Consider the following 25,600-nt stretch of genomic DNA (forward strand, 5'->3'; position numbering starts at 1 on the left):
TCCCCATGAAGCGTGTGTCCTTTAAGTGGTACAGTAGGGGTGCATGTGTGTATGGGGGGATAATGAAGAGGCATTGTGTCTCTTCATAATGACATCATGGCTCTGACAGAAGCTGGAGAAGATGCCTGGGGTCTCCGAGCGGAACTCTTCAGCTTGGCGCAAGTGCGAGTGTGTGAGTGTTTGTGTGTCCGTCCCCGGGCTATAGGAGTCCTCCTGGGCTTTGTGAACGAAAGTCAAACCGTCAAAGACAAAAACAAAACCTGACCAACAGCAATATGAAGCAGAGGGCAGGCCATTTGGCTGCTGCCCGCCCGATGCAGCCTGTGTGTGGACGCAAACGGGCATGGGATGAGAGAGGTGGGAAAAGACTGCAGAGAAAGAGAGAGGGAGGTCCAGGAAGTTGCAGAAGGGGTTCAGGGGTCAATTCAGCCTGCAGGCCCGAGTTTCGCTTTCAGGGCTCAGAAAGAGTGGCTCACATTGCATCACGGAGTCCTTGGTGTGTCCTCTTAATCTTGCCTCTGACCAGACGGATCCTTCCCTGTGGCTTTGTACCCATACAAAGACACACACTCAAAATAAAGCACATGTACTGTACCTTGGTTCTTTGTGTGTGTGGAGACAAATGGACAGCAATGGAAGAAACACTCAGTACCATTTAGCAGTTTAAGATATTTAGAGTTTAAGTTTTGAGGACATTCGTTTATTGACTTTCTTGGGTTGAGTAAGATGAGATGAAGGACATCAATCTAAAATCTGTTGTTTTATTTCAAGCTATGGCTAGCGGATTGTCAGCGTAGCTAACAATAAAAAATGCAAATGGAAAAGCATACTGCTTCATGGTTAGGTGGAGGAACTTCTGCAACCCCAGGCGTGTTTGACTGGAAACTGTTCAGAGCCAAAAAAGAAGTTCTAAACTGGGGCCCTTAAATGGACACAGAATAGTTTTGTAGATTGTGAGATAATCAAAGACGGGTTATCTAGTTTTTGTTGGAACGAAAAGTTATGAAATCCCCTGAGAAGTCTGGAGTGGAAACTGCTTTTTGGTGAGTGTGCTAAAAACTCAAAGTCATCCAAAGAATAACAAAAGGCCCCAAATAGACACTGCTTGATTGTTGGGACTCAAAAATCTTCTAATAACAATAATAGTAATTGTATTTGTATAGCACCTTTAAAAAGGCGAAAACCTTTGAAAAGTTGACAGACTGCTTTCAAGTTGACAGTTATTTAGTAAATGGTACAGGTTATTAATGTATCTTAGGTTGTTTTTGAGGGTTTCGCTAAATCCAAATGTCCTGCAGTCTTGTAGACTTTAATTAGTTCACAGTCTGCAGGCAAACACAAGTAAACTTTCTCTACACTTATAGTCTGCTTGGGGTCTTCATTGACTTAATCATCCCAAATCTAATGTCATTAGGAGGTGATTTTTGTAATGAAACGAGTTATACATTTGTTTATTAAATGGATTGATTGATATTTACAGTAGATAGTAAGTTTCCATGATGTACTTTTTCCATCCATATCAAAAAATATCAAACATTTAGCATTCGAGCCATAAGTGGAAGATCTTCTTCTTCTGCATGTGAAGCATCATAAAGTCTGCTTGGAAGAATGGCTCAGTTTTAGTGAACACATTGAAGGCACATCACATGTACACTAAGTGAGATTGACAGGTTTGTTCTCTGAGTTGAAGTGCACCTCCTGCCCTGAGTGTGTGTGTAATGAGAGACAGGTCTTGTGACGAGCACTAATCAGCCCAGACTCTCGACCCTTTGGCAGTGAGTCTGACACAAAGGAGTACACCCTGACACTGCTAACAACTCCTCCGACCTGCATGTGTTGTGTGTGTATGTATGAGCCTGTGTCATTTCAGGTAATGGAGCCATTGCATTAAGTTCACTTTATATTCAGACAAGCAGAGATGTTATTTCCCTTCATGTGAAAATCTTCTGATTTGATTATTTTTGTGTCTGTGAGGATTTTAGATTAAAAACAATGTTAGGTGATCTTATTTAACTGAACAAATGAACAATGTAAATGTTAAATAATAACAATTAGCTAAAAATGAAAACAGGTAATTTAAGACCAATATGTACAAGACTATGTACGAGTGTTTAAGCTCTTAAAATAATGCTTTGGGGTTTTTTTCCCTTCAGCCCTGCAGCGGGTCGCAGAGCTGTCTTCAGTGAGTTCGCGACTGAGTGCCTGAAAAAAAATCTGTTAAAAAGTCCATAAAGTGCTTTTTAAACATCTGAGGTCCAAACCACACCATCTTTTATCAGAAAATAAACCTTATGGCTTAAAAAACAAAACAAAAAAAAAAAAATCAGAAACCTGGGTTGCAGCTTTCATAGAGAAGTTGGTGGTGGGTCTTGAGGCTACACCAGTTTTGAATCACTGCTTTAGGCGTTTAAATGACTCTTAGCTCAGGTTAGCTGACATTATAAATAAAAGACTAACCATTTTTATCTAGATGGAAAATAATGGAATTTCAAAAATGATTAGAAATGGGAAGATCAAGGTTATTTATTGAAATTTTGCAATTAATTGAGATTGTGTTTTCCCATGGAAAACTGTAAATATCATTTTAATTGTATTAAAGTTTAATGTTAGGTTCAATCAAACTTTTCTATTGCCTATTTTGTAACATTAAAACTGCAACTTATGAGTATCATCAATAAGTGCTGGTGATTAATCCCGCTGTGTGTGTGTGTGTGTGTGTGTGTGTGTGTGTGTGTGTGTGTGTGTGTGTGTGTGTGTGTGTGTGTGTGTGTGTGTGTGTGTGTGTGTGGGCTCATATTACTGTCACAGTGAGGCTCAGTATGGGTGACAGGGGCTTTCTAGGAGTATCACAAGTCCTGCTGACAAGAGGGCTATAGCCTCAGTACAAATACACTCACAACACAATCCTTATGGGTAAAAAAAAAAAAGACACCTTAAAGCATGAACTCATCCAGGTAGGTTTTTTTTTTTTTTCTCCCGAAGTGACTGACAGACCAGTACAGACATGAAGCACACACAAGAGTGAGCATCCAACAGAAAAAAACAAATAGTATGATATGATTTTTGAGTCTGATAATAAGCGATCAATAAGTGGACAATGGACCTGGTAGTTGTCAGAATCTGATGACATTATTGTAAAGTACAATAAGATGTGTTTGATAAATGCGACAAGAAGTCCTCCCGTTATACAAGCTGTTTTAAATGGTTTCCGAAGTAACAATTAAAATGTTCATCATATAATTCACTCATTGTAAACATGACAAAATCAGAAATTCAAGCAGTGAGATAAGTTAGTAGATGTGTTACCAAAAAAAAAAAAAAAGGGGAATTTGATTGAAGTGGCAGGAAGTGATTGACACATTCAACATAATGCTTTGACACCTGGGTGAACCTTCCGCTCAGCACAACGTCCTTTAAACAGTATATTTACAGGACACACATTAGTTATTGTTCCATAGTTTTCTTGTTCAGAGCGTTTAGTATTTTACATAAAAGTCAGTGTTGTGATATTCATAAAACGATCAAAATCCTTGAAAGAGTGACTCTCAACTGTGTTCTTCAAACCTCTTCTTTCTTCACTCCATTTTTTAAAACGTACAAAACACACCGTCATTGTCATACACCAGCCCTCTTTTCAGGCATGATCTCTTAATTACGTATTAAATCAAATGTAAATATAAATTGAATTGTTCAACTGCGTAAACAATATACTCCTGTTCCTTCCCCTTGCATAGTGTCCATCTCTGTGACTGTATGTGGGCTGTTTGGCAGCTAAAAAAAAAAAAAAGGTACGACGCTGTAATTAAAGAGATAGGTGTGTTTTTTTCATCAGAGCATAAAACCACACATCAAGAGCTCAGTCATAGCTAATCTCAGTGGGCTGGGTAGGGAATGATGTTAAGTGTTATAGGTCGCCACAGACTGAGTGTATTGCACATTGATCTTTTATGAAAGGTGACTAAAGAAAGGTGTCAGTTTAATGTTCAGCATGCAAGAGTTAAGGTATGCAAAAAACCTAAATCACAAAAAAGTCCCCCTGCTGCTCTTAGATTTTGGCTCAGAGCGAATGAACGAGGAGTGTTAAAGCAACAATGCTGTCGTGGATCGTCGCTTAGTACCAGCACGTCCTGTGCCAATTATTGCACCACATGTTACATGTTCCCTGCATGAAAACAATAAAGTTACACAGTAAACAAATACACAATGTACTAGGAGGTGAATACTGCTTCTTGGTAAATTAAGTAAAAAAAAAAAAAAAAAAGGACAAAGAAAAAGGAGAATGTGGTGATTGGGTGGCAGCACAGAAATTAGGACATGTGCAGAACTGCATTGTTATGTACGTCGTCTCTATTTTTTTGTTCAATCTGAAAGTAGTTCATCCAGGACAATTAGTCCCCCCAAAAATGCGATTCTGGTTTCTTTAGTCCCACATTGCACAGTGGCTATTTGGGCCAGTCCAATTTGGCAAAAAAAGGGTGGGATTTGATATCATCCACGCCTCCAACACCTGCTCCCAGTCTCTCCATTGGATTGTACTGGAGCAACTGCGAAAGATACCAAGACAGAAACAAACCCATTTTAATCTCACAAGAAACCAGACGTAACAAACAAAGATTGAAATGTACTCAACAGAAAGTCCTAGTGGATTATAGTGATGCCACAGTGTCAGCTTCTACACAGTGATGAGATTTTACTACTCTACTTCAGTAAAAATGAAGAAGAAGAAAGAAAGAAAAAAAATCACGCGTACATAAGTATTCACAGCCTTTTCTCAATACTTGGTTGATGCACCTTTGGCACCAATTACAGCTTCAAGTATTACTGTGTATGATACTACAAGCTTGGCACACCTATTTTTGGGCAGTTTCTCCCATTCTTCTTTGGAGTAGCTCTCAAGCTCCATCACGTTGGATAGGGAGAATCGGTGCACAGCCATTTTCAGATCTCTCCAGAGATGTTTGATCTGGTTCAAGTCTGGGCCACTCAAGGACATTTACTAAGTCGTCCTGTAGCCACTCCTTGGTTATCTTGTGTGCTTAGGATAGTTGTCCTGTTGAAAGATGAACCTTCGCCCTAGTCGTAGGTCCAGAGCGCTCTGGAGCAGTTTTTCATTAAGGATGTCTCTACATTGCTGCATTCATCTTTCTTTCCCTCGATCCTGAATGCTCTCCCAGTACCTGCTGTAGAAAAACATCCCTACAGCATGATGCTGCCACCAACCATGCTTCACTGTCGGGAGGGTATTGGCCAGGTGATGAGCGGTGCCTGGTTTCTTCCAGACATGACACTTGGCATTCGGGCCAAAGAGTTTAACTTTTGTTTCATCAGACCGGAGAGTTTGTTTTTCCTTTTTTGTTTGTCCTTCAGGTTGTAATGTGCCATTTACTAAGAGTGGCTTCAGCTTCTGTAAACTCTACTGTACAGGCCTGATTGGTGGAGTGCTGCAGAAATGGTTTGTCTTCTGGAAGGCTCTCCTCTTTCCACGGAGAAATGTCGGAGCTCTGTCAGAGTGACCATCGGGTCGAGGGTCACCTCCCTGACAAAGGTCCTTCTCCCCCAATCGCTCAGTTTGGCCGGGCACCCAGCTCTAGGAAGATTCCTGAAGAGCTTCCAAACTTCTTCCACTGACAGATGATGGACGACACTGTGCTCATTGAGACATTCAATGCTGCAGAAATGTTTGAATACCCTTCCCAGATCTGTGCCTCTAGACGATCCTGTCTCAGAGGTCTACAGACAAGTCCTTCGACTTCATGGCTTGGTTTGTGCTATGAAACGCACTGTCAACTGTGGGACCTTATAGACAAGCACGTGCCTTTCCAAATCAACTGAATTTACCACAGACGGACTCCAATCCCAAGAATGATCAGTGGAATCGGGATGCACCTGAACTTTATTTTTGAGGCTGTCAATACTTATGTACGTGTGATTTCTTTGTTCATTATTTTTAATAAAGAAGCACACATGTAAAACCTTTTTTTCACTTTGTCATTATGAATGTTGAGGAAAAAAAAACTGAATCCATGAAGCGCTGTGACTACTTTCCAGATGCACTGTACACCCCATCTCACCTGTTAGTGACAGTACATTACACATAGTTTCTAGTATTGTTGTGCCTTTTTTTTTTTTTTAATAATCAATGAAAGTTTGAAAAAACTCTTTTGATTGTCTGTAGCAGCCCAGACTTAGCCAGCTCTTTTTAGGGCTAAGCAGCTGTAGTTTAACATAAAAACAACTTCCTCTGCAGAAGTAAGTCACCTATAAGTCATTTCTCCTAAGTAAATACTTTTACATGAAATTTGTCAAATGAGCCGGTAGTTCTGAGCTGACAGAGCTCACAGCGTTCGCTCCACTCTCACCTGCTCCAGCAGAGACCTGGCCTCCTCTGACACAGACTCTGGGATGTTGAGAGCCGTGTGGCGACCGATTCCGGCTGGGTGACAGTGCAGCAGAGACTGTAACGGAGAGGAAGGAGGGGTGGAAAGAACAGATAACTATCAGTCAAAACAAAGAATCTAAAAAGGACAAATACAGTGAGACCCGCAGGGCCTACGGGTCAGTGTGAGAGCAGCAGGGCTGGATAAATAGGAGGAGACCAAAGAGCTGGAGCCCCTGAAACAACAGTGATCAAATCAACCACAACAAGGCCAGGGTTGAACTACTGTTGCTCTTCCTTGGAACAAATGCAACATGTTTGTACACTGCAACTTTGCTGGAAGCAGGTGACAGCCTAGCAGCAGTCTACTCAGTACAATCTGACCTGGTCACAGTGTCAGATGAAAGGAGCCGTCGCATTCACATAAAACTCAAAACAAGAGAACGGTAGCACGAGACATGAAAGTGACCACAGAAAGTCGCCTTATTGTTCCATTATTGACAGTAATAATCTTGCTGCAGCACATCTTTTAGTGCATCTACAACTACAAATTGAAAAACATTGAGGCTGAAAACGTACAGCCAGAAAAAAAACAAAACGAAACGGCTTCTGTTGGGGGATCTGTGCGTGTGTGTTTTTTTTTTTCATCAGTTAGGTCCGTTGCCTGTCTCTCTCTCTCTCTCGCTCGCTCGCTCCTGTACGTGCTGCAGGAGTTCTGGCTGTGTTCCTAGCAGCAGTCAAGATTGCTCCAGGCGAGATCTTATCCTGCAAGGATCAAGAGACACTGTGTGTGCCTGCGTGTGTGTTTCCTTGCCAGGGCCGTACCCAGACATAATCATCAAACGAGACATCTGTGTGACTGACTTTCCTTTTTTTCCCCCTCTCTCTCTCAGGTAAGTGGGTGTGTATCGTTCAATAAAATATCACTAACATATCAGCCCCCCGACTCATGTTTTGGCCCATTGATGGGAGACACTGATAGCTTATATGAAAATATGCCCACTGGCAATCACTGGCAGTTAGAATTTATTCAAATTTAATAGCCTGTACTGGGTGTGTGCGTGCGACTGTGTGTGTGTATTTGTCCTTCAAGAGAGCTGGAAGTTATAATTAGCATGCGTTTAAGTTCACGTATGCAGGCATGATTTGTATCTTCCAAACAAAAGGCCAGTCTTAAAACACGGTCCCCGATCCTGGACCAGCCGAGTTCCAGCACCTTGAGAGCCGCCCTGCTCCTCACCTTCCACGCCGACCTCAGAGCAGTGTGCTCAAAGCTCAGCGCTGCGCCAGGAGCCAGCGAGGAGGCCCGGTGAGAGCTGACCCCCTGGCCCAGCAGATGGAGCTCAGGCTGGGGGAGAAAGTCACACCGGCACCCCTGGCACTCCCCGAGAACCAGAGTACGAGACGGCAGCCAAGACGCACCTCACACACATCCACAAACGCGCACAGAAAAAAAGAAAAAAAACCCCCCCAATAAACTCCTCCTACTCAGACATATACTGACACGCGCGGCAGAATCACACACACAACCTGGCAGCACCATAAAGGGTGTGAGGGAGTTGAAAGCCAAGACACCTACAGACATCCCACAACACCTTCGCAACAAAGATAACATTGTTTTTTTTTCCTACTTTCTCACTCACCATGCCTGTCAGTAGCTCGAACAGGATGGCACCTAAACTCCACCAATCACATGCTGCCATCTCCTCGCCGATACCTCCCACCTCTGGAACAAGAGCAAAAAACAAACAAAAATAAAACACTGAAATAATCAATAAATAAACAAACTTATGAGGCTGTAGGAACCTAGGAAAGAAGATCAAGCAGTAAGAGACGTTAAATAATCAGATTTGTAGCATTAAAAACATCCTCTCTCTCTTTCTGATCTTGATCTCTCGTGCGTTAAACCCCTTTAAAGAATCATTTGGCTTTTAAATCCCCGACATTACACACTTTGACAACAACATCTTGGGTACCTCAATGTTTCATTGAATTGACACAATCAATTGAAAATGTGCACAGAAACATGGACACAGTCACACACACACACACACAAACAAGTGTGTGCGTCTCATAAAAGGGCGATTTGCATAATAAAAAAGCAGTTAAATTGAGGAAACCGTCTGCTGCAACTTCACACCATCTGCATGACCTGACCTCAAACACAAACACACTTGTGCTATAGACACACACACACACACACACACACACCAAGACATGGAAGCAGGAAGAATAGCGCACATATTTGTTCAGTTTTCTTTAACTGGATACTATTTTAAGCCTCAGAAGAAAACTACTACACAGACGCATCTCCATTATTTTTATTTCCCTTTTCTTTTTTTTTTTTTTTTCAAAACGTGTTGATTTGTTTGCACCTTGTAAGGATGCATCTTTCCAATCTTCTTTCATGCTGAACAAAAGTCGTATACAGCCTTATCTTCAGATTTCACACATCTTTGAATTATTTGTCCGTAAAACATCCAGACCCCTGAGATGTTCAGTACAAAGAAAACAGAGACGCAGTAATCCTTTGGTTCAAAAACAACTGGCTGTTAATAATGACCAGTTTTAACCTCATCATTGTGCCTTTTATTTTATTTTATTTGCATCTACAACTAATGACAGGCCCTGAATATTTACATATTGGCACCTTTATTGTCACTTCATGTGTTACCTGAAATTCACACAAACTAAATTGTGCACAAGGTGAGTGTTTTATCGAAGGTCTGACCACATCCAGCCCCACTCCTTGTGTCACATTCTGACCCCTCTGAAAGGCTTATGAAGCTCCACAAGGGCTTTAAATGTAGACCTGAGACTCATTTGTTAAAGTCAAAAGTGTATGTATGACAGAGAGAGGGTGTGTGTGTGCGTGTGTGTGCAACTGGCTCCACTGGGTACCAGATGGCCTCTTGTGCCGCTCAGCTTCCCTCTCTCCAGAGGGGCCGGGACCCCTGGGTCACTGCTGTGTGTGCCCAGAGACCAGGCTCCTCAGCTGGGGGAGCATCGGAGACAAAGACCCCCTCGTCTCCTGGAGGCTGAGGGGAACTCCAGAGGGCAGTGAGGTTCTCTTGCAGCAGAGGTTATGATACACATACACACACACACACACACACACGAACGCACAGCCAACTGAGCAACCAGTCTTCAGGGCTCCCTAGGACGACTGTTTTGACAGCCAAGGAGAGAAGATCGTCATTGAACGGACTAGTGATACCTGCGTAGTTATAAGCTGGAGGGGTGATTCTGGACACAGACGCACACGCACACACACACACACACACACTCGTACACATCTCAGAGCAAGGTCGATGTCATCACAATGGATTAATGTCTAAGGAGCTGCAGGGAGAGTACAGTGGAGCTGGCTACACTTACCGCTCTGTCAGAGCGAGGCAGGGCGAAGAGGAGACAGAGAGCAAGAGGATGAGAAGGGAGAATTAACTGCGTCCAGAGGCCATGGGTCATTCAGAGCTCTCACTGTTACACTTGTGTGGTAGGGAAACTTTCACATCTTACCAAAAACCTCCACGCACACTTCTTAAACAGCACACAGAAAACTTTCAAATCAAAAAGGACAGTTTACTTTGAGGATACTTAGGAGGAGTTCAGATTGGCCACAACAACAACACGCTCACCTTGTGGCCTTTTCTTCTTCCCTTTCCCCTCAACAACGCAGTTCCCTTTTGCTTTGTATCTTAATCACACTCGATCTCGTCTCTCCCGGGGGCCATAAGGAACTTTCTCTCTTCTCTTCTCAGCAAAACTTCCCTAAAAACCTAACTGAAAGTCATTGTTAAAAGAGGAAGTAGGCTGCACGCAGGTAGGAAGTAAGGAAGGATTTGAGTATGATCTTCCAAGACTGTTTGCGTTTCATGAAAAGGTTAGGGCTCCGGGTTTTTGTTTTTTTTAAACAAGTTATTTATCTTGGAGGTTAAGAGCTCTTAAAGAGAAGTTACACAAAACAACAAGTCCTTTCCCTCGGCTCCAGAATGGAAACTTGTTACTTTTCTGAACAATGTGAGAGCTTGGTTGAAAGGAGAAAAAAAAGAAAAGGGGAACTACATGTTATCTTCATTTACATCTTTCTGTGGCTTAGCAGGTAAAAGAGCAAGCAAAACAGCAAAGGAAAAAAAAGGGTGGGTATAATAATGAAGTTCTCAGTTACTGGCTTGTTACCTCAGAGGGGAAGAAAATACTGCATTTCCCTTTTCTTAGACGTTGAAGACAATCAGTTTTGTCCTTGCTTCCCTCTCAACAGAACAATAAACAATCCTCTTTTTCCGCTCTATGACGCTGCAGCAGGCGACGCGACAGCTTGTACTTGTTCTTATTAAAAGAAAAAAAGAAAAAAAACGAGAGCCATCTGATGTTTATCAATAATGACGTGATGGTGAAAAGTAAATAAGCAGTAGTGTAGAATAAATAGATTAATTCCCTACTGCTGTATTTTCAGGGTCCACTCCCCTGTTTTTTACTGGGTGTGAAATGTGTGCGCTTTCAAAAACATGTTTCTCTCCTTCTTCTTACACACACACACACACACAGACATAAGTACACACGCACACACGGTCACAGCAGGCCCCCTGCTAGCTTTCTGGCAAACAGTCATAAATCTGTCATCAGGAATGAAGCCATCGCTAGAGCTGACCCTGTCTGGATAAACAGCAATACATAACAAGGGCAAGAGAGAGACGCACACACTCACTAACCTCTGTGTTAGTGTGTGTGTGTGTGTGTGTGTGTGTTAACAAGCACATACATCTACAGGCACATGCATATTATTACAGGTTTGTAAACAAAGAATCTCAAGACAAACAGGACACATTATTTAGTTTCTTCTGTAAAAATCATTCGGGCCAAACAACAGAGATGATGGAAATTAAAGACGCGGAGGAGAAACGAGAAAAAGTTGCCACTGGTTGATGAGGACCGTCTATGTTCCTATCGCTCAACTAAAGGGTAATACACCCCCTGCTGGCTGCTTCTATGTATGACATGGATCGATCCACGCAGGCCCAGCAGTCGTTTAACTAACAAGACCTTAAACAACTGGACTGAGGTCGATTCATGTCCACTTCATCTCACAAAAAGGTGATGCCTTTTCTCTCTCACCCTTTTCAAATATGTTTTTTTTTTTTTTTTAACGGGGAATATTTGGCTGTAAAAATAATTACATTTTGTGTGAGTCACTCGCAGACATTGCGGTCAGCAGTTATTCACAGCCTCTCACACAGCTTCATCTAAATGACGCCGTGTTCAAAAGACAAATGAACCAGCTTTCAGAGACATCCAACAACAACACGTTTGTCCGTCACTTCATCACGTTCTCATTTGAAAGTTGGTCCAATGAGAATGTTTGAATTATTTTATAAAGCGGGTCTGTCCGTTCTTTTCTCTGGCGGATGGAAAAACATTAATTTTTAAATGGTACATAAAAAATAGTCAATAAATTACTCAAATAAAATAACTGTTAGTAAAACGTACACGTTTCCTCCGTGTAATAAACTTATAATAACTAAACTAAAGACTAAAAGGAAAAAACTGGAGAAATCTAAAATATCCTTATAACTGAAATATGTTCAAAAATGATGAATTATGAATTCTGAAAATATAATATACTTTAAAGAGGATTGTTGAAAAGATTACAGGTGATGTTCAAACCTACCATCCACTCGATCGTTGTCACTTGATGCTGTTTACAAAGATTCCTCACACAATATTTCCACAGTAACTTTGCAGTTATCATTTCCAGCCTCGTAATGCATTAGCATCCTCACGCTTACTTCTGTGTCTTTAGGTCATCTCATGCCAGTCACAACCACACATGCCTCTACGTGCTTCCATTATCAGGCTTTCAAACAGGATGCTGCTCCAGGAATTAAACTGACGCACACTTCAAATGTTGGCTGGAGCATTTGTTGCTTTCAGCTGAATTACACTAGTGGCGTACGTATGTTTTAGTCACAAGAAGGATATCTATCTGAAGTGACCTTTCTGGAATATGAGTGAGTAGCTTAATATAAGTGTGTGGGAGAGAGAACGGGTGTAAATGTCTCAGAGTGCATCCAGCTAGCAGGGCTACATCCTGCATAAAGAATAGACCAGCCAATCACCTATAAAAGTAACATACAACTCAACTGTGAGGCTGTAGCAACATGTTGGAATACGTACCCACCTACAGTATATGTCAAACACATGCCCCATACACACAGACGTGCTAAGTGGGGACATGGCGCTGTAGTCTTAGCAGCAGTTTGTTTTCGGCAGCTTGTAAACAGCATGCCAGAGCTGCCACAAGCCTGCTGGGGGCAATGCACAGGGGTTACTCGCACCACGGGCTCACAGCTGCACAACAGCAAACTCTACAGGGCAATTAGAGAACTGCAACAAGATCCAAGATCCTACAACTGTTACAGCAAGATTTTAAGAAAAAGGGATTAAATACGTATTGCCTACATATCAACCAAATGAGCGTCCATTGAAGTCGTCAAACTTATCAGCAGGATTACTGCATGCATCCCGATGAGATTCCTTTTACTACAATAAATAATTAGGCAAGAACAAAACAGAAAGAGGACATTGAACTATAGATTTCTTTGTTTCAGAGGCAGGAAGAATACGCTCTAATCTGCTGAGGGGTTTGTGTACATGTGAGTTGTTTACTCATGCCTGGTCATGAATGAAGGGTGTGTGACCATGGGAAAGTAACCTACTTATGGCCCTGCATGCCTGCATAGAATTAACCCAACACGAACATCCGGAGTGACACACAAACACGTATAAATGCAGGCTCCAAATTAATCAGTATAGAATTAATGCGTAAGAGTAATCAGAGATAAAACAATGGATCAGTTCAGTTTGAGATGTCGTACCTGGTGCACAGTACATATTGGCAATGGCGTCTTTGTCACAGGACTCCTCGACGTCACTCCAGCTGCAGAAGTACGTAAACTGAACGTGACCTAGGGAGACACAGAAAGGAAGGCGACTCAAAATGCGATCGTCTGATCCACCTTTCGCGCAGTCAAGTGTCCCTACGACTCGCTGCTTCTCAAACTGTTTACTCACCTTTTCCAACATTTCCTTCCTCTGCTCCTTTTCCGCCTCTCTACATCTCCCTGCAAGCTCTTGAAGCACACGGCCCCACCGATTACTCCTGTTTAGCGGCTACCCGTTAGCACTATCATTAGAACTAATGGTGTCATTAGGTAGCCGTGGCCATTAGCCCAGGCTAGCCAGACTGATGCACCACACTACACCGTTGATGGGCCCTTTAGAACAATAATTACCGGCAGGGAGACGAAAACAGCCACTCAGCTAATTAGACGCTTGTTGATAACGAGGTGGGGAGAGATGATTGTAGGATGACAAAAGAACAAGTTGAGAGGGAATCTGTGACCTCCTGGTACAACAACACTTTTATCTCTTGAGGAGCACTGATTGGATTAAATACATGACATCACAGTTGATTGACAAGAGACACCCCAAAAATGATCGACCCTGTAAGAAAGAAAAAAAGAACTTGAATCTTCAATCTTCTACTTTTTCTTGACAACGAAGGGAAAAAAAAAAAAAGTATATTGACAATTTATTGAAGAGTCAGATTAACGGGATGTTTAGCATCCCATCATAGAAATGATGATTAGAAGCAAAGCGCTGATATCTGAGCTGCTTCTCAGTCATCCAGGTCTTTGCAATTAAAGGTTGAATCCAAATGGGCATTGGGCTAGATTAAAAATCCTTTATTGAAGTGTCACATCAGAGATACTTTGCAGTTTATGACTAACCTTTCTGCAGCAGCCTTTTTTTCCTATCATACATTATGTTTCACTATCCTTTATCAAACTGACCTAAAGCTACAGGGTTTGTTGTTTAAGTTCATTCGTTTCAGGCCGTCTTGCCGTCAAAACATCTGTTATGTTTGTGATTAAAAAGTCTCTGAGGCAGAGAGAGGAATGACATGTAGCATGTAGGAGAGAGGAGCTTTGAGTTCTCTTACCCTCGTTGAACATTAAAGAAACAGCTGTTTTCTGCTTTAAGCTGCTCATCCACAGGTGTGTCTAGCTGCTCTGTCATGCAGCTCTAAAATCTGATTTTATTTGAATTTGAAAAGTTCAGTTAAAGTTTGAATGTTCAGCTCTTTCTCCACAAACGTCTCACATATTCTTTTGTCTTTTTGTCTTCTTTTCATCTTCGCGAGCTATGAGACAACTTACCTTAACATTTCGACACTTTTTAAAAAAAATCGACATAGTGTTGGGGGAAAAAAAGGAGCTGTGAACATAACCCACGCCTCACCTTGGTGGTCCAGCAGGATGTTGTTGGGGTTCAGGTCTCGACAGATGATGCCTTCTCGGTGCAGGAAGTCCAGGGCCGTCACCATCTCCGCGGCCCAGCATCGTACAAACTCCTCGGGGATACGCGCTTGCGATGCAGCCAACGACAGCTCGTCCAGCTCTCTGAACAGCCTTGATACGTCTTTATCAAACTCGCTGCCACCTTTAATATTAATAACGCTTTGTGATTCACCACTAAGCCCCGGTAAACTCTCAACCCCTGCACAGGCCTCACTCCCGTTTTTGGCTGAGATAGAATCAGCGTTTCTACCACTGGGATCTGGAATCAAGTCTTGATTAACTCCTTTACCGGCCTCTAGTTTCTTTCTAAGTGAGTCGATGTCTGGAAGGTCGAGGGGCACGCTATTTTTTTGGCATGCGAGATCCACTCCCATCTTTTCAGAGGCCTCTTGTGCAAACGCCAAGCTGCAGTCATCCCACAGCGAATTAAAGGGGGAGGAAGATGCAACACTGGTGTCACAGGTTGCGGAAGCTGTGCAGTAAGATGAAAGCTCCTGCTCCAGCGTCTCCTCCTCCTCCTCCTCTGCCTCTGCCTCGGGCTGGCTGTGAAGCTGTAAGACATCCGGCTGGCTACGTTTCTGAGGAGAAGCTGTAACCTCGAGGCCCAAACACACCCCCGAAGACTCTAACTCCTCTTGTAAAGAGTCTTCTGCCCCGCTCAATTCAGGCAGGTTGACCAAAAGGTCTGGTGGGTGACCCTCATCCTCGACTACAGCCTCTTTGAAGGAAATGACTGGCACTGACTCATTAGAGCCTATATCACTGCAGTCCAACCCCCAAAGCTCCGAGCCTTGGCTTTTGACCTCCTGAGCCAGCTCGGGAAGATCCTCAGTGGCGTCTGAGCCGAGGTCGGATGTAGAAAAGATAGAGACCTGCTTGTGAGAGGGACGCTGCTCCGCTAGGTCCAGACAGGTCACCTCACTCGCGCTGTCTTTGCTGTCGATACGGAAGAACTCCATCGGCGTGTGCTTGGACTGGTCCAAAGAGAGAGGCGCAGCAGGGGACGGCAAAGGGCTGAAGACTTCGCTGTTGTCCTGGGCATCCCCGCAGTATTGCTCGGCGTCTGCAGCGTGGCCGCTTTTGTCCAAGGGCTCAGTGAAAAAGCTGCATTCCTGAGAGCTGATGGGAGACGAGAGGCTGTCGTTGCTCATCAGCGAGCGGCTGTGTGAAGACGTGGCGGTCGTCGCGTTGGGCACCTCCAGCGACAGTATTTCCTGTTCGCTCTTCTCCCCCTCCCCCTCCCCCTCCTCTTCTAGTGCATCTGGTTCTACTTTATCTTGTTCGTATTCATTGCAAAGTGTGAGATAACTGTTGGTGCACTCCTCCTCGGAGGTGGCTCCAGAGTCCGAGTGGGCGCCGATTTGTTTGGTAAGACTGGATGGAAGAACACTTTTCTGATGAGCTATGACAAGGTTCTCCTCTTCTTTCTGCAGCCCTGTAGCAGGCGGCACAGATCCAGAACTGGCCGATCCTGCATCCAGCTCTGGTACAGCGTGTCTTGGAGAATGAACAGCTGCTGTGTGGCTCTTCTGGATGAAAGGAATATCAAAGCTCTCCTCTGGGCTGGAACAACGCAGGTATTTTCCGATGTGAGACCACAGCTTTCCACCTAAACATGAAGAACATTTTTATCTGATGAATACGACTTTAACCCTATTTCAACTGGGCTCAGCTCGTTTCTAAATGTGGCTGCGTGTTTATGCCCATCAATAATGCGTGCCTTAAGAAGCACAAGTCTGAAAGGATGTGTGTACATTTGTATACAACAAATATGAATACAAATATCAAATAGGGTTAAACATCACTTATGTGAACATCTGTGAAGAATCATTTCTTGAAGCAATTGATTTTGTTTGTTGGGCACTTTAAAGAGGGTGACAACGCACCTTAAGGCCCCTTATGATTTCAGTTTTGGACATAAGCAAACAGAGTTGAACTCATTCAAAGTCCCAAAACATGCTACATTAAAAACTTGGAGTTTCCTTATTGTCTTGATGTCATTGGACAGATTCACTACTGCGCCACATGGTGGGCAATCAAGACTTCAAAAAAACAAAAACAAAAAACGTTTCTGCAGCTCCTTCGTTACTGGGACTATTTGGAAAAGTCTAAAGAATCATGACTTGTTTACCAAGGTAAAAAAAAAAACAACGTTATTATTAAACCCCATTTGGACTATCAGGGACTGCGACTCTTGTTTTGACTTTTCTGTCTCACTCAAACGCATGCACAAATGCGCGTGTGCACACACACAGCTGTAGTGAGCAATTGGAAGCGAGCATCTGCTGTGTGTGATGAGAACAGATCGGGAGTTTGCAGTGATGATAATGATAGCGGGGCAGCTCGATGGCTTAGAAAGTAAAACATCCACATGTTGTTTTGTCCAATGTCACTCAGGTCACTGCCTCGCCTCTTATCTGCCTGACTATCCTTTACAAACACGTCAGCTGATGTAGACTATATGTATGTATATATATATATATATATATATATATATATATATATCATTCTACTCTCCTATACAAGCATGAAGTGAAACCTTGTGTTCTTTTAATCCAGGTGTTTCACCCACGCTCTCTCTCTGGCTTTGATTAGCTTTATTAGATCATGTTGAACAGCCCCACATGATATTTAATACTGTCCACTAATATTAGTGCAGGGTGGTTATAGAGTGCTCCAGATTGAAGAGGTTACAGGGCGTTAAAAAAAGATGGCTGCATTTCACTGTACGCACTCACCCACACACGTGAGCAACACACACATCCTGGAGTTAGTGGGATGTAAGGAGGCCCAGGTGTTGGCACAGCTAATGAAGCATGGTGCCACCTGGTATTCAGAATAACGACCTGTGACACACACCCATCTCTATCAAACATCTGTCTGAAACAAGGGCAGAAAGACAGCTGGAAGAGATGCAGGGGAGGAGGGGGGGGGGGGGGCAAATGGGAAGAAGAAGAAGAAGAAGGTGACGAGTGTGAGATACGGGTTTGTTTTTACCTTCAGCGTACTGCAACAGGAGGAAAACCACGTCTTCAGAAACAATGAACTTCCTCAGCTGCACCATGTGGGGCACAGAGTGAGGCATGATGGTCCGTTTAATCCGGCCACAGTCGCTGCTCTTCCTTAAACCCTGCAAACGGGAGCAGAAGAGGGGACACATCGTAGCCATTAAAAACAGAGTTTAACCCAGAAAAGGAGAGTGTGATAAGGAGCAAAAGGAAAGTGAGTGTGCGTGTCTGTGTGTGTGTGTATGTGTGAGAAGATAAAGGTGTCAAGAAAAATTATGCAGTGTTGCAAAGGAGAAACCTCCCATTAAAGAGTTGCCAGCTATGCCCCGTGGCAACTCAAAGTCACTTGATTCATCAAGCCACATACAGCGCGTGACTTTAACAGAGCCACACAAATCTATCAGCGCTACACGTATAGTTCACATTGGCCAACAGAGAGAGTGTGTGTGTGTGTGTGTGTGCGTGTGTGTAGTCATCTGTGCCCGCGCCGTGTGTTGGCATCTGGCACACGTCTCACACCTGAGAGCAGAGGAGCTGACAGGGACAGGCCCATTAGAATCAATTAGAGCAGTCACACACAGGGGCTTCTGGCACACTTCACACTAACAGTTACAGACACACACACACACACACACACACACACACACACACACACACACACACACACACACACACACACACACACACACACACACACACACACACACACACACACACACACACACACACACACACACACACACACACACACACACACACACACACACACACACCACACACCACACACCACACAACACACACACACACACATTATACACTTACTTTCAGGATGAACGTCTCTTGCGTTCTCTTGTCCATGACCAGAAGAACCTGTGATGGAAGATTGCCATTAATCGGTATGAACAGACATACAAGGTCTGACATGATGTAGTGGTGATGTCCTCCAGAGCAGTGTTTTTTTTTTTTTTTAACCACAGGGTCAGAGCACACATAAAGGCCACCGCAAGATAAATGTAGCAACTTAAATTATACACTCACAAAAAAAATTAGCATGAACACGTCCGATCCTGCCGTGTGCACCAAACTAAATCAGTCACATAACACTGACTTAAGGAACGTGAACTCTGTGGTAAAAAGTCATGTATTCATCTGTCAGTTGAGATCGTCTACATGGTAAAAGTTTTCTTCACACTGAGATGAATCACTGAAAACTAAGTCGGTTCACCAGACCAGGGATCCCTGCTTCATTTGATAAAGGTGCCAAAGAGGAACAGGGTGCAGGGTTGTCTTCCCAACGGCTCATCTCAGTGCTTTTTTTATTTTTGAACATTTTTTGAACATTTTTTTAATTTTAATCAAATGTCTGTATTTCTTCAATGAAAAAAAGGTTAACCTACTCTTTAAAAAGTATTGTAGTAATAGGAGTGATGACGATAGAAATGATTAAGGTCTTGGATTCTCAAATCATTTTAAAGTTGAAATGTGCTATTTAAATAAACCTTGCCTTACCTTGCCTAAAGTCACAACAAGAACTCTTCACACAATAAAAGTCCACATGACCACCATTAATTATAAGTATTCAAGTTTGGTTGTTCTTTGAACGAAAGAATCTGACAGAGAAGGTAATGGTGAAATGTTTTTTTTTGGTTATGACTCCACTAAGGTATAGGATAAAAATCTGTTTTTATATCTTTATTTTGAACCCTAAGCAACACGTCCAATAAATCTGAAATCCAAACAGCCACGTTAAAATTGTACTGTAGGTTCTTACAGATGCATTTATTCTCCTCTAGTCTTCTTAGTACCTTCAATGCTCAAATGTAGACAAAGTAGCTGTCAGCAGTACCATCTCTAATCTCCATCTCTTCGAATCTGATACAAAATATAAACTTTTAACATCTCGAAAATCTCTTTCACTTCCTTCCTCTCCCTGATGTCTTGATTCACTCTTACTCTTCCTCTCGGACATCTCCATCGCTCCTCTGCTCCCTCAGTCTCCAGGGAGGGTCTGAACATATGTGTGTGAACCTGCCTGTGTGCGGGGTAGCGCAGCGTGCGTATATTATGCGAGTGCCTTCTCTCCATGTGACCCTGGCGGGGACCAAACAGGTGCAGGCTAAATGGATATGAATGGAGTTGTGAGTAAACAGAGTGGCGGTGGCGGCCAGGGCGCTAATATAATTAAGACACAAACATCAGGGAAGGGGGGAAGGGGGGAAGGGGGGAATAGGTGGAGGGGAGGGTGCAGGCGGGGGCATCAGGGTGAGGAGCTCTCTCTCTCCATCTGTCCCCTCTGTCCCCATTAAAAGTGAAAGGAGGAAGGAGGAGGTGGAGAGGATAGCTGGGTCATTTCACGTTCGCGCAGTATGCACTTATCGGAGTGTTTTTCCTGCAGTGTGTCGGGTTTGTTTGGGACATATTGTGGATTTTGCGTGCACCTCTGTTGAGAAACACATGTTAGTGTTGTGTCAACATTTTCCTTGGAGTTTTGTGTGTGTGTGTGTGTGTGTGTTTGTGTATGTGTGTGTGTGTGTGTTGGGGACGAGCATCATTGATTCTCCCAGCCGCTTGCCAAGTCATTTCATGGCTGAGTGGTGAAGTTGCTTCGCCGGCAGCTGGTTGAGAGGACCAGCAACCTAAACTGACCTTGGGGTCGACGTAACTGATGCTAAAACATACACACACTCAGCTCTTACCATACCAGCTAGTAAATCTATTATGTTTTACAGCTTCATCAAAGTGACGGTTGAAGACAGAAAAGGACACAAGAGGGAGAAGTGTATCTCGTCTGGGGTGAGTGCCGGCTGCACGAATCGGTAGCTTCATTGCATTTGTTTGCCTCCTGAGTATTTTCGTCATCAATTTTTATATCCTGATTTGTTTTGTTTTTTTTGTCTGTTGGTTGCATTTTTCAGTTAAAGTTCAGAAAAGAACAACGTCGCTGGAGCAGACTCCCAACACTGCAAGATTAACAGTGAACTGACCTTATCAATGACCCCGAGCACCCTGTAAGCTCTCAGCTCCTCAAAAGGACTCTGCTGGCTTCCTCTGCCGCCGGATGAGCAGCACTGTGCCCCCAAAGCCTTCCAAGAAAAAAAAACGAAAAAAAAAACAATCACATGTGATTAATCGGTAACCAATATTATCATAAAATGTGAGCAAAGACATAAAGCACTGTGCAGAGCAGCAACTAGGGTTAGTAAAAACATGACCGAATAAACTCCCCAATCATTTTAAGTTATCATCCAATAAATACACTGTGATGATACCAATATTGATTATTTTACTCTGCGAATGTTCTCTGCACAATAAAGAAGTGGGATGATATTTTCACACACAGACTTGCAGCAAAGTTTTCATGTGTATTAAACCCAGAAGCACTCTGGTGTACTCCCTCAAGTGGTTCGAGGCCCGTGGTGGATGCATGCATATAAATATATTAGCATACAGGCCTCCCACTCACCACCGTCTGTGTTGACCCCTGACCCATGTTGCTTCTCAGATGCTGACTAGATATCTGTTCGGCTCGCATCAGATACTCTGCAGTCTTTTTCTTCACGGCCTCTCGCCGCGTGGGACTGGGCTCACCTGAAAAGAGGTGAGGAGGGTTCAGAGAGTTTTCTTTACAAAAAGCAGGTTTTAAAGTGCAGAGTTAAACGTTTCTGTTCCGGCGTTTACTTGTGTACAGATAACATGCGCATGGTTTTAGCAATAAGCTTTAACATGCAAACTGAAAGTGACGGTTTAGCTAGTCCCCTCCATAATCGGGTGGTGAGGTTAGAGTGTGCCAAACGAAAAAGTCGCTTTCTTCACTTTTAGACGATTTTTTTTTGTTCTCAAAACTGAAACAGGGTTATTCTTTTAAGTAATATAGCTTGTTGCAACAATAACTAGTGCCCAAACATGAGCCGCTATTTCAGTAATATTACCTCTGGACTTTGCTCAATAAAGAAATACATACATATTGTATTTTTCACATCTGCATGTGTACCAACGTTAAAAGCAGATTTGGATGTAGGCTTGTAGCTATAAGCACAGAATAAGAGCACTGTGTTTGATTTTCACAATATTGCATCAGTACTTTTACCCCTTCTCGTTCTTCAACTCTGAGTACAGAACAGTTAACCTCCGCTCTCTTCCACACTGACCTTGCACTCCTTGCAGCAGCAGGTCCACTCCGCTGCGATAGCAGGAGAAGGCTGCTTGGAAGTCCTGCTCCTTCTCTTTTTGCACAGCCACACAAATGAGCTCACTGGCTCTGTCTAAGTAGTCTGACTTCACGTCCTTCTGGTTGCCGGCGGCGGCTTTCTTCAGGCTGCCGGAAAAGAGCGGCGTTCGGCCTGGCCAGCTGACCTCTGGGTTTGGAGCTGAGGAGGCAGGGACAGGGGCAGGAGATGAGGCGCGGGGTTCGTGCAGAGAGGGTAAGCGAGGGCTGCAGCTGCTGCTAATGTTGGTGGCTCCCCCCTGTGGCTGGTTTGGGGAGGTGCGGCCTGAGGCCATGCCATCATCCAGCCCAGTCAGAGAGTCTGAATCCACAGCCAGGGAGGTCAGGTCGCTGTCACTGGACGGGCCTGAGGGAGGAAATTGGGGTCATCAGATAAATAATTACATACAAGCGTTCATAACAAGCTTAGACTGCAGGGTTTTTTCATTATGTTTTTTTTATGTGTGTGTTTGACCAAAACTTACCTCCATACTCAGATGTGATTGTCAAATCATCTGCACCACTGAGGTCTCTTTGCACTGAAAAACATGTTGAACGAAGATGAACAGGTCATATGAATTAAGAGAGAGAGAGAGAGAGAGAGACGGAGAGAGAGGGTTGATGTGTGTGAGAGTACCGTCAGAGCTGCAGTCTGATAAACTGTCTGCCAGGAAGTCAGAAAAGGGCTCAGCTGGTCCGATGAGCTCGGAACCGTCATGGACCTCGCCTCCCTTGAAAAAGAAAAAAGAAAAAGATTGTGTTCAGGGGTCTGTCTGAGCATATGTTTTGGTTTTTCTGAACCTGTATGTTTGTGTACCTTGAAGAAATCTTGTATGTGCTCACTGCTGTAAAGAGCAGGGATATTTGCAGAGAACTGGAGAAGATCCTCAGAGCACTGTCTCCTCTCCTCAACTACCGAGTCATCAAAACGACCTGCACATTGCATACATGGAGACGAAGAGCGATTAGAAGGTAGCGCTTGATGACTAAGCAATAAGACTGAGCGGCCACCAGGAGGCAGAGTCATCAGCAGTGTTTACCCCATGTGCACATGCTGCTGAAAATTCCCCTTTATTCATTTTCTTTGGTGCATTTCTGACTCCTCTCGTCTTTTGCTATTACCCATGAGCCAGGTTATAACAATAGGGTGGTTGTCGATTGATTATTTTTTCCAATAAATGTTGATAATTACTCTAAAGAGAATTAATTTTTTTTTAAATTGCACGCAACTAAACCATTGTTCCACTTCACCTCCGCTGCTACAACTCCAACCTCGGGGAAACACTGACCTGTCATCCATTTATTCAAGATCAGGATTTATAAATTGAGCACTACAGCAAGAGTTCAATGTTGCTGTTGGTTTCTCATGCTAAACAAATAGAAATATTTAAAGGTAGCATTTTCAATCAATCAAAGATAAACATGTCTTTTTCTTGGTTAAAATATTTGACACAGTTGGAATCAGTTGGTTTCTTACCAAAGACTTTGGCCCTGGCGAAGGGAGGGAACAGCTCCGACTGGCTACATACATTCTTGTGCAGCTGCCAGAGGTTTTGATGAAGCTTACGGAAATCACTGTACCTCTTCCATACTGTTATCTACAGGAAGAGAGAGAGGTGAAATGGACGAAGACTGATGAGACAGTGTAATGGAGAATCAATACCTATGTGAGTGAAATTCGTTTTGTAACTTGACCTTGTACTTGTCTGATAGAAAGGATTGTTATAACTTCTTTTTTTTTTTAAGTTTGTAACTCGTGAAAACATTTGTTTCCTTGTTAAAGACGATGACAATTTAAAAAGACGTCCGAATTAAACCACAACAACATCCAAAGGAAAATCCACTATTGCTCCAAAACCTCCACTTGGAACATGTAAAACAACTTCATTTTCTATCGCGATGAGTCCTAACATCACACACCAACATTAACAAAGCACTTCCTGTTGGATAAAGAAAAACTTTCTACCTCAGAATGCTGAGATTCCAGTACGCTTTGCTAAAATCCTGGCCGGCCAGTCACTGTGAGAAAACTGGACTGAGCTCCCAAACAAGACCACTGTTCAATAAGGGAGGTATGTGTGTTTCCAATTGACATCATGCCTGCTGCATTTGCGCTGGTTCCAGACTAGACTGCATTCCTCGTTGTGGAACAGAGCATGCATGTGTGTTAACCAGAGTGTTCATAAAAAGTTTCATGGGAAAGGAGGAAAGTTAAATGTGCTGTTACGTCTTCTTTAAAGACAAACTGTGGTCTCCTGAGCAATAACTTCACAACCAGTGTCAACACTCAACTGTATTTTTTTGTCAAATGTTATGTTAAAAATTTCACATTTTGAAACGTTATTTGATATTGTAACAGAAGGCAATTAAACATACTTCAATCATATGAGTCCTTATATTTCAACAAGTTAAAAAACAGAGGAAAGATAAACTGAAGTATCTGCTTTGTACAATCACATTGTCTCTGACTTCTTACCTCCTGGACATCTTCTGGACTCTTCCTGGAGATGATCTGCGTGGCAAAGAGAGATGATTTGTTATTTGACTTCTATGGTGGTGATTTATTTCTAAAAGTACAAGATGTCACTGCTGGTTTAGCAGCAATGACTTATTTTGTGTGTGGCTGCCTGAGCAGGGACACTGAGAGTGACAATGAGCGTATTATAGTGAATGAGGGAAGACTTCAGAGTAGACACGAGATATCACCAACAATCAAAACAAACAGGACGGCAGGCAGACGTGCTGAAACGAGCCCTCCGATACTTTTTGATACTGCTGAGGAATCTTTGGGATTTTATCTCTCGATATAATCTACCTCACTTGAACTATGTTTTTGAAACAGCAGGACTTTGGGAGATACACGGGATGTAAACCACAAGAAGCCTGTTAAAGGACATCCGAGCTTTGGCACATTAACCATGAAAACGATCCTGTACGACACGTATTGTTAATATTTGAGGGTATATTATATTAAAGCTGTATATCCAACTATGAAGTGAATGTTAACCTCCTAACAACCTTTTTATACATTATCAAATGTTCTCCTGTTTGTACTTTGAGGAGTGTTTAATGTGTTATCAAATGTGTATATTGTTTGAGCCTTGTCATAGGAGAGTGACATTTGTCTAATCTAATCTAATGTTAATCTATCACTTTAACATTAACAATGCTAGCTCGTTAGCTGTTAATACATCGTTTATGGAGGATTCAATGAGTAGAGCTAACATTGCTAATCTAAATGAACAGTGTTGAATAAGAAAACAACTATTCATTTGATTGTTTTTTTCTGCAACAACGTCGGTGTTTACCAGTGTAGTTACCATTGTCTAATAAAATGGGAGTAACGAAAGTGTTGTTTACATCATCATTAGCACAAGATGGATAGATAGCTAGCTAGCCAACAACACTTAGCATTAGCCTTGCTGTCAGACTGTCTTCCCTGTAACTTACCCTTGCGGTGACTTTGTATACTGTATATCCTTTCTGATGCTTTTTGGGATCTGTGACAGTATAAAACCGAGCAAATTCTCCTCTGTCCCGCTGCGATATCATTCTGATAATGACAACATTGCCAAAGCTATCAGCCGGCTAGCCGTACACATTCACTCCCCTGACAGCAGCTCAAATATGTTAGAGCGCCCCCCTGAGGAAA

The 25,600-nt window shown here is 43.0% G+C and overlaps 1 protein-coding gene across 1 annotated transcript; it reads right to left on the minus strand.

Moving 5' to 3' along the window:
* Positions 1-3,150: 3,150 nt before the first annotated feature.
* Positions 3,151-25,595, minus strand: rps6kc1 (ribosomal protein S6 kinase polypeptide 1). Its single transcript, XM_079365653.1, has 16 exons — positions 25,399-25,595; positions 24,425-24,460; positions 23,426-23,546; positions 22,766-22,881; positions 22,586-22,679; positions 22,434-22,487; positions 21,893-22,315; positions 21,208-21,332; positions 20,729-20,827; positions 18,567-18,614; positions 17,734-17,866; positions 14,678-16,345; positions 13,252-13,341; positions 8,020-8,102; positions 6,360-6,455; positions 3,151-4,544 (listed from the first exon to the last, which is right to left on the minus strand). The coding sequence occupies exons 1-16, from the start codon at positions 25,498-25,500 to the stop codon at positions 4,443-4,445; spliced, it is 3,390 nt and encodes a 1,129-aa protein (XP_079221779.1). The 5' UTR covers positions 25,501-25,595; the 3' UTR covers positions 3,151-4,442.
* Positions 25,596-25,600: the final 5 nt, after the last annotated feature.

Source organism: Symphodus melops, assembly GCF_947650265.1.
Source record: "Symphodus melops genome assembly, chromosome: 1".
Lineage (NCBI taxonomy): Eukaryota > Metazoa > Chordata > Actinopteri > Labriformes > Labridae > Symphodus > Symphodus melops.

Coding starts and splice junctions, on each gene's coding strand:
- rps6kc1 (XM_079365653.1), bottom strand. CDS start 25,500: ATGATATCGCAGCGGGACAGAGGAGAATTTGCTCGGTTTTATACTGTC. Junction 22,680..22,765: donor ACATACAAGATTTCTTCAAG/GTACACAAACAT, acceptor TTCTTTTTCAAG/GGAGGCGAGGTCCATGACGG. Junction 4,545..6,359: donor CCAGGTCTCTGCTGGAGCAG/GTGAGAGTGGAG, acceptor TATCTTTCGCAG/TTGCTCCAGTACAATCCAAT.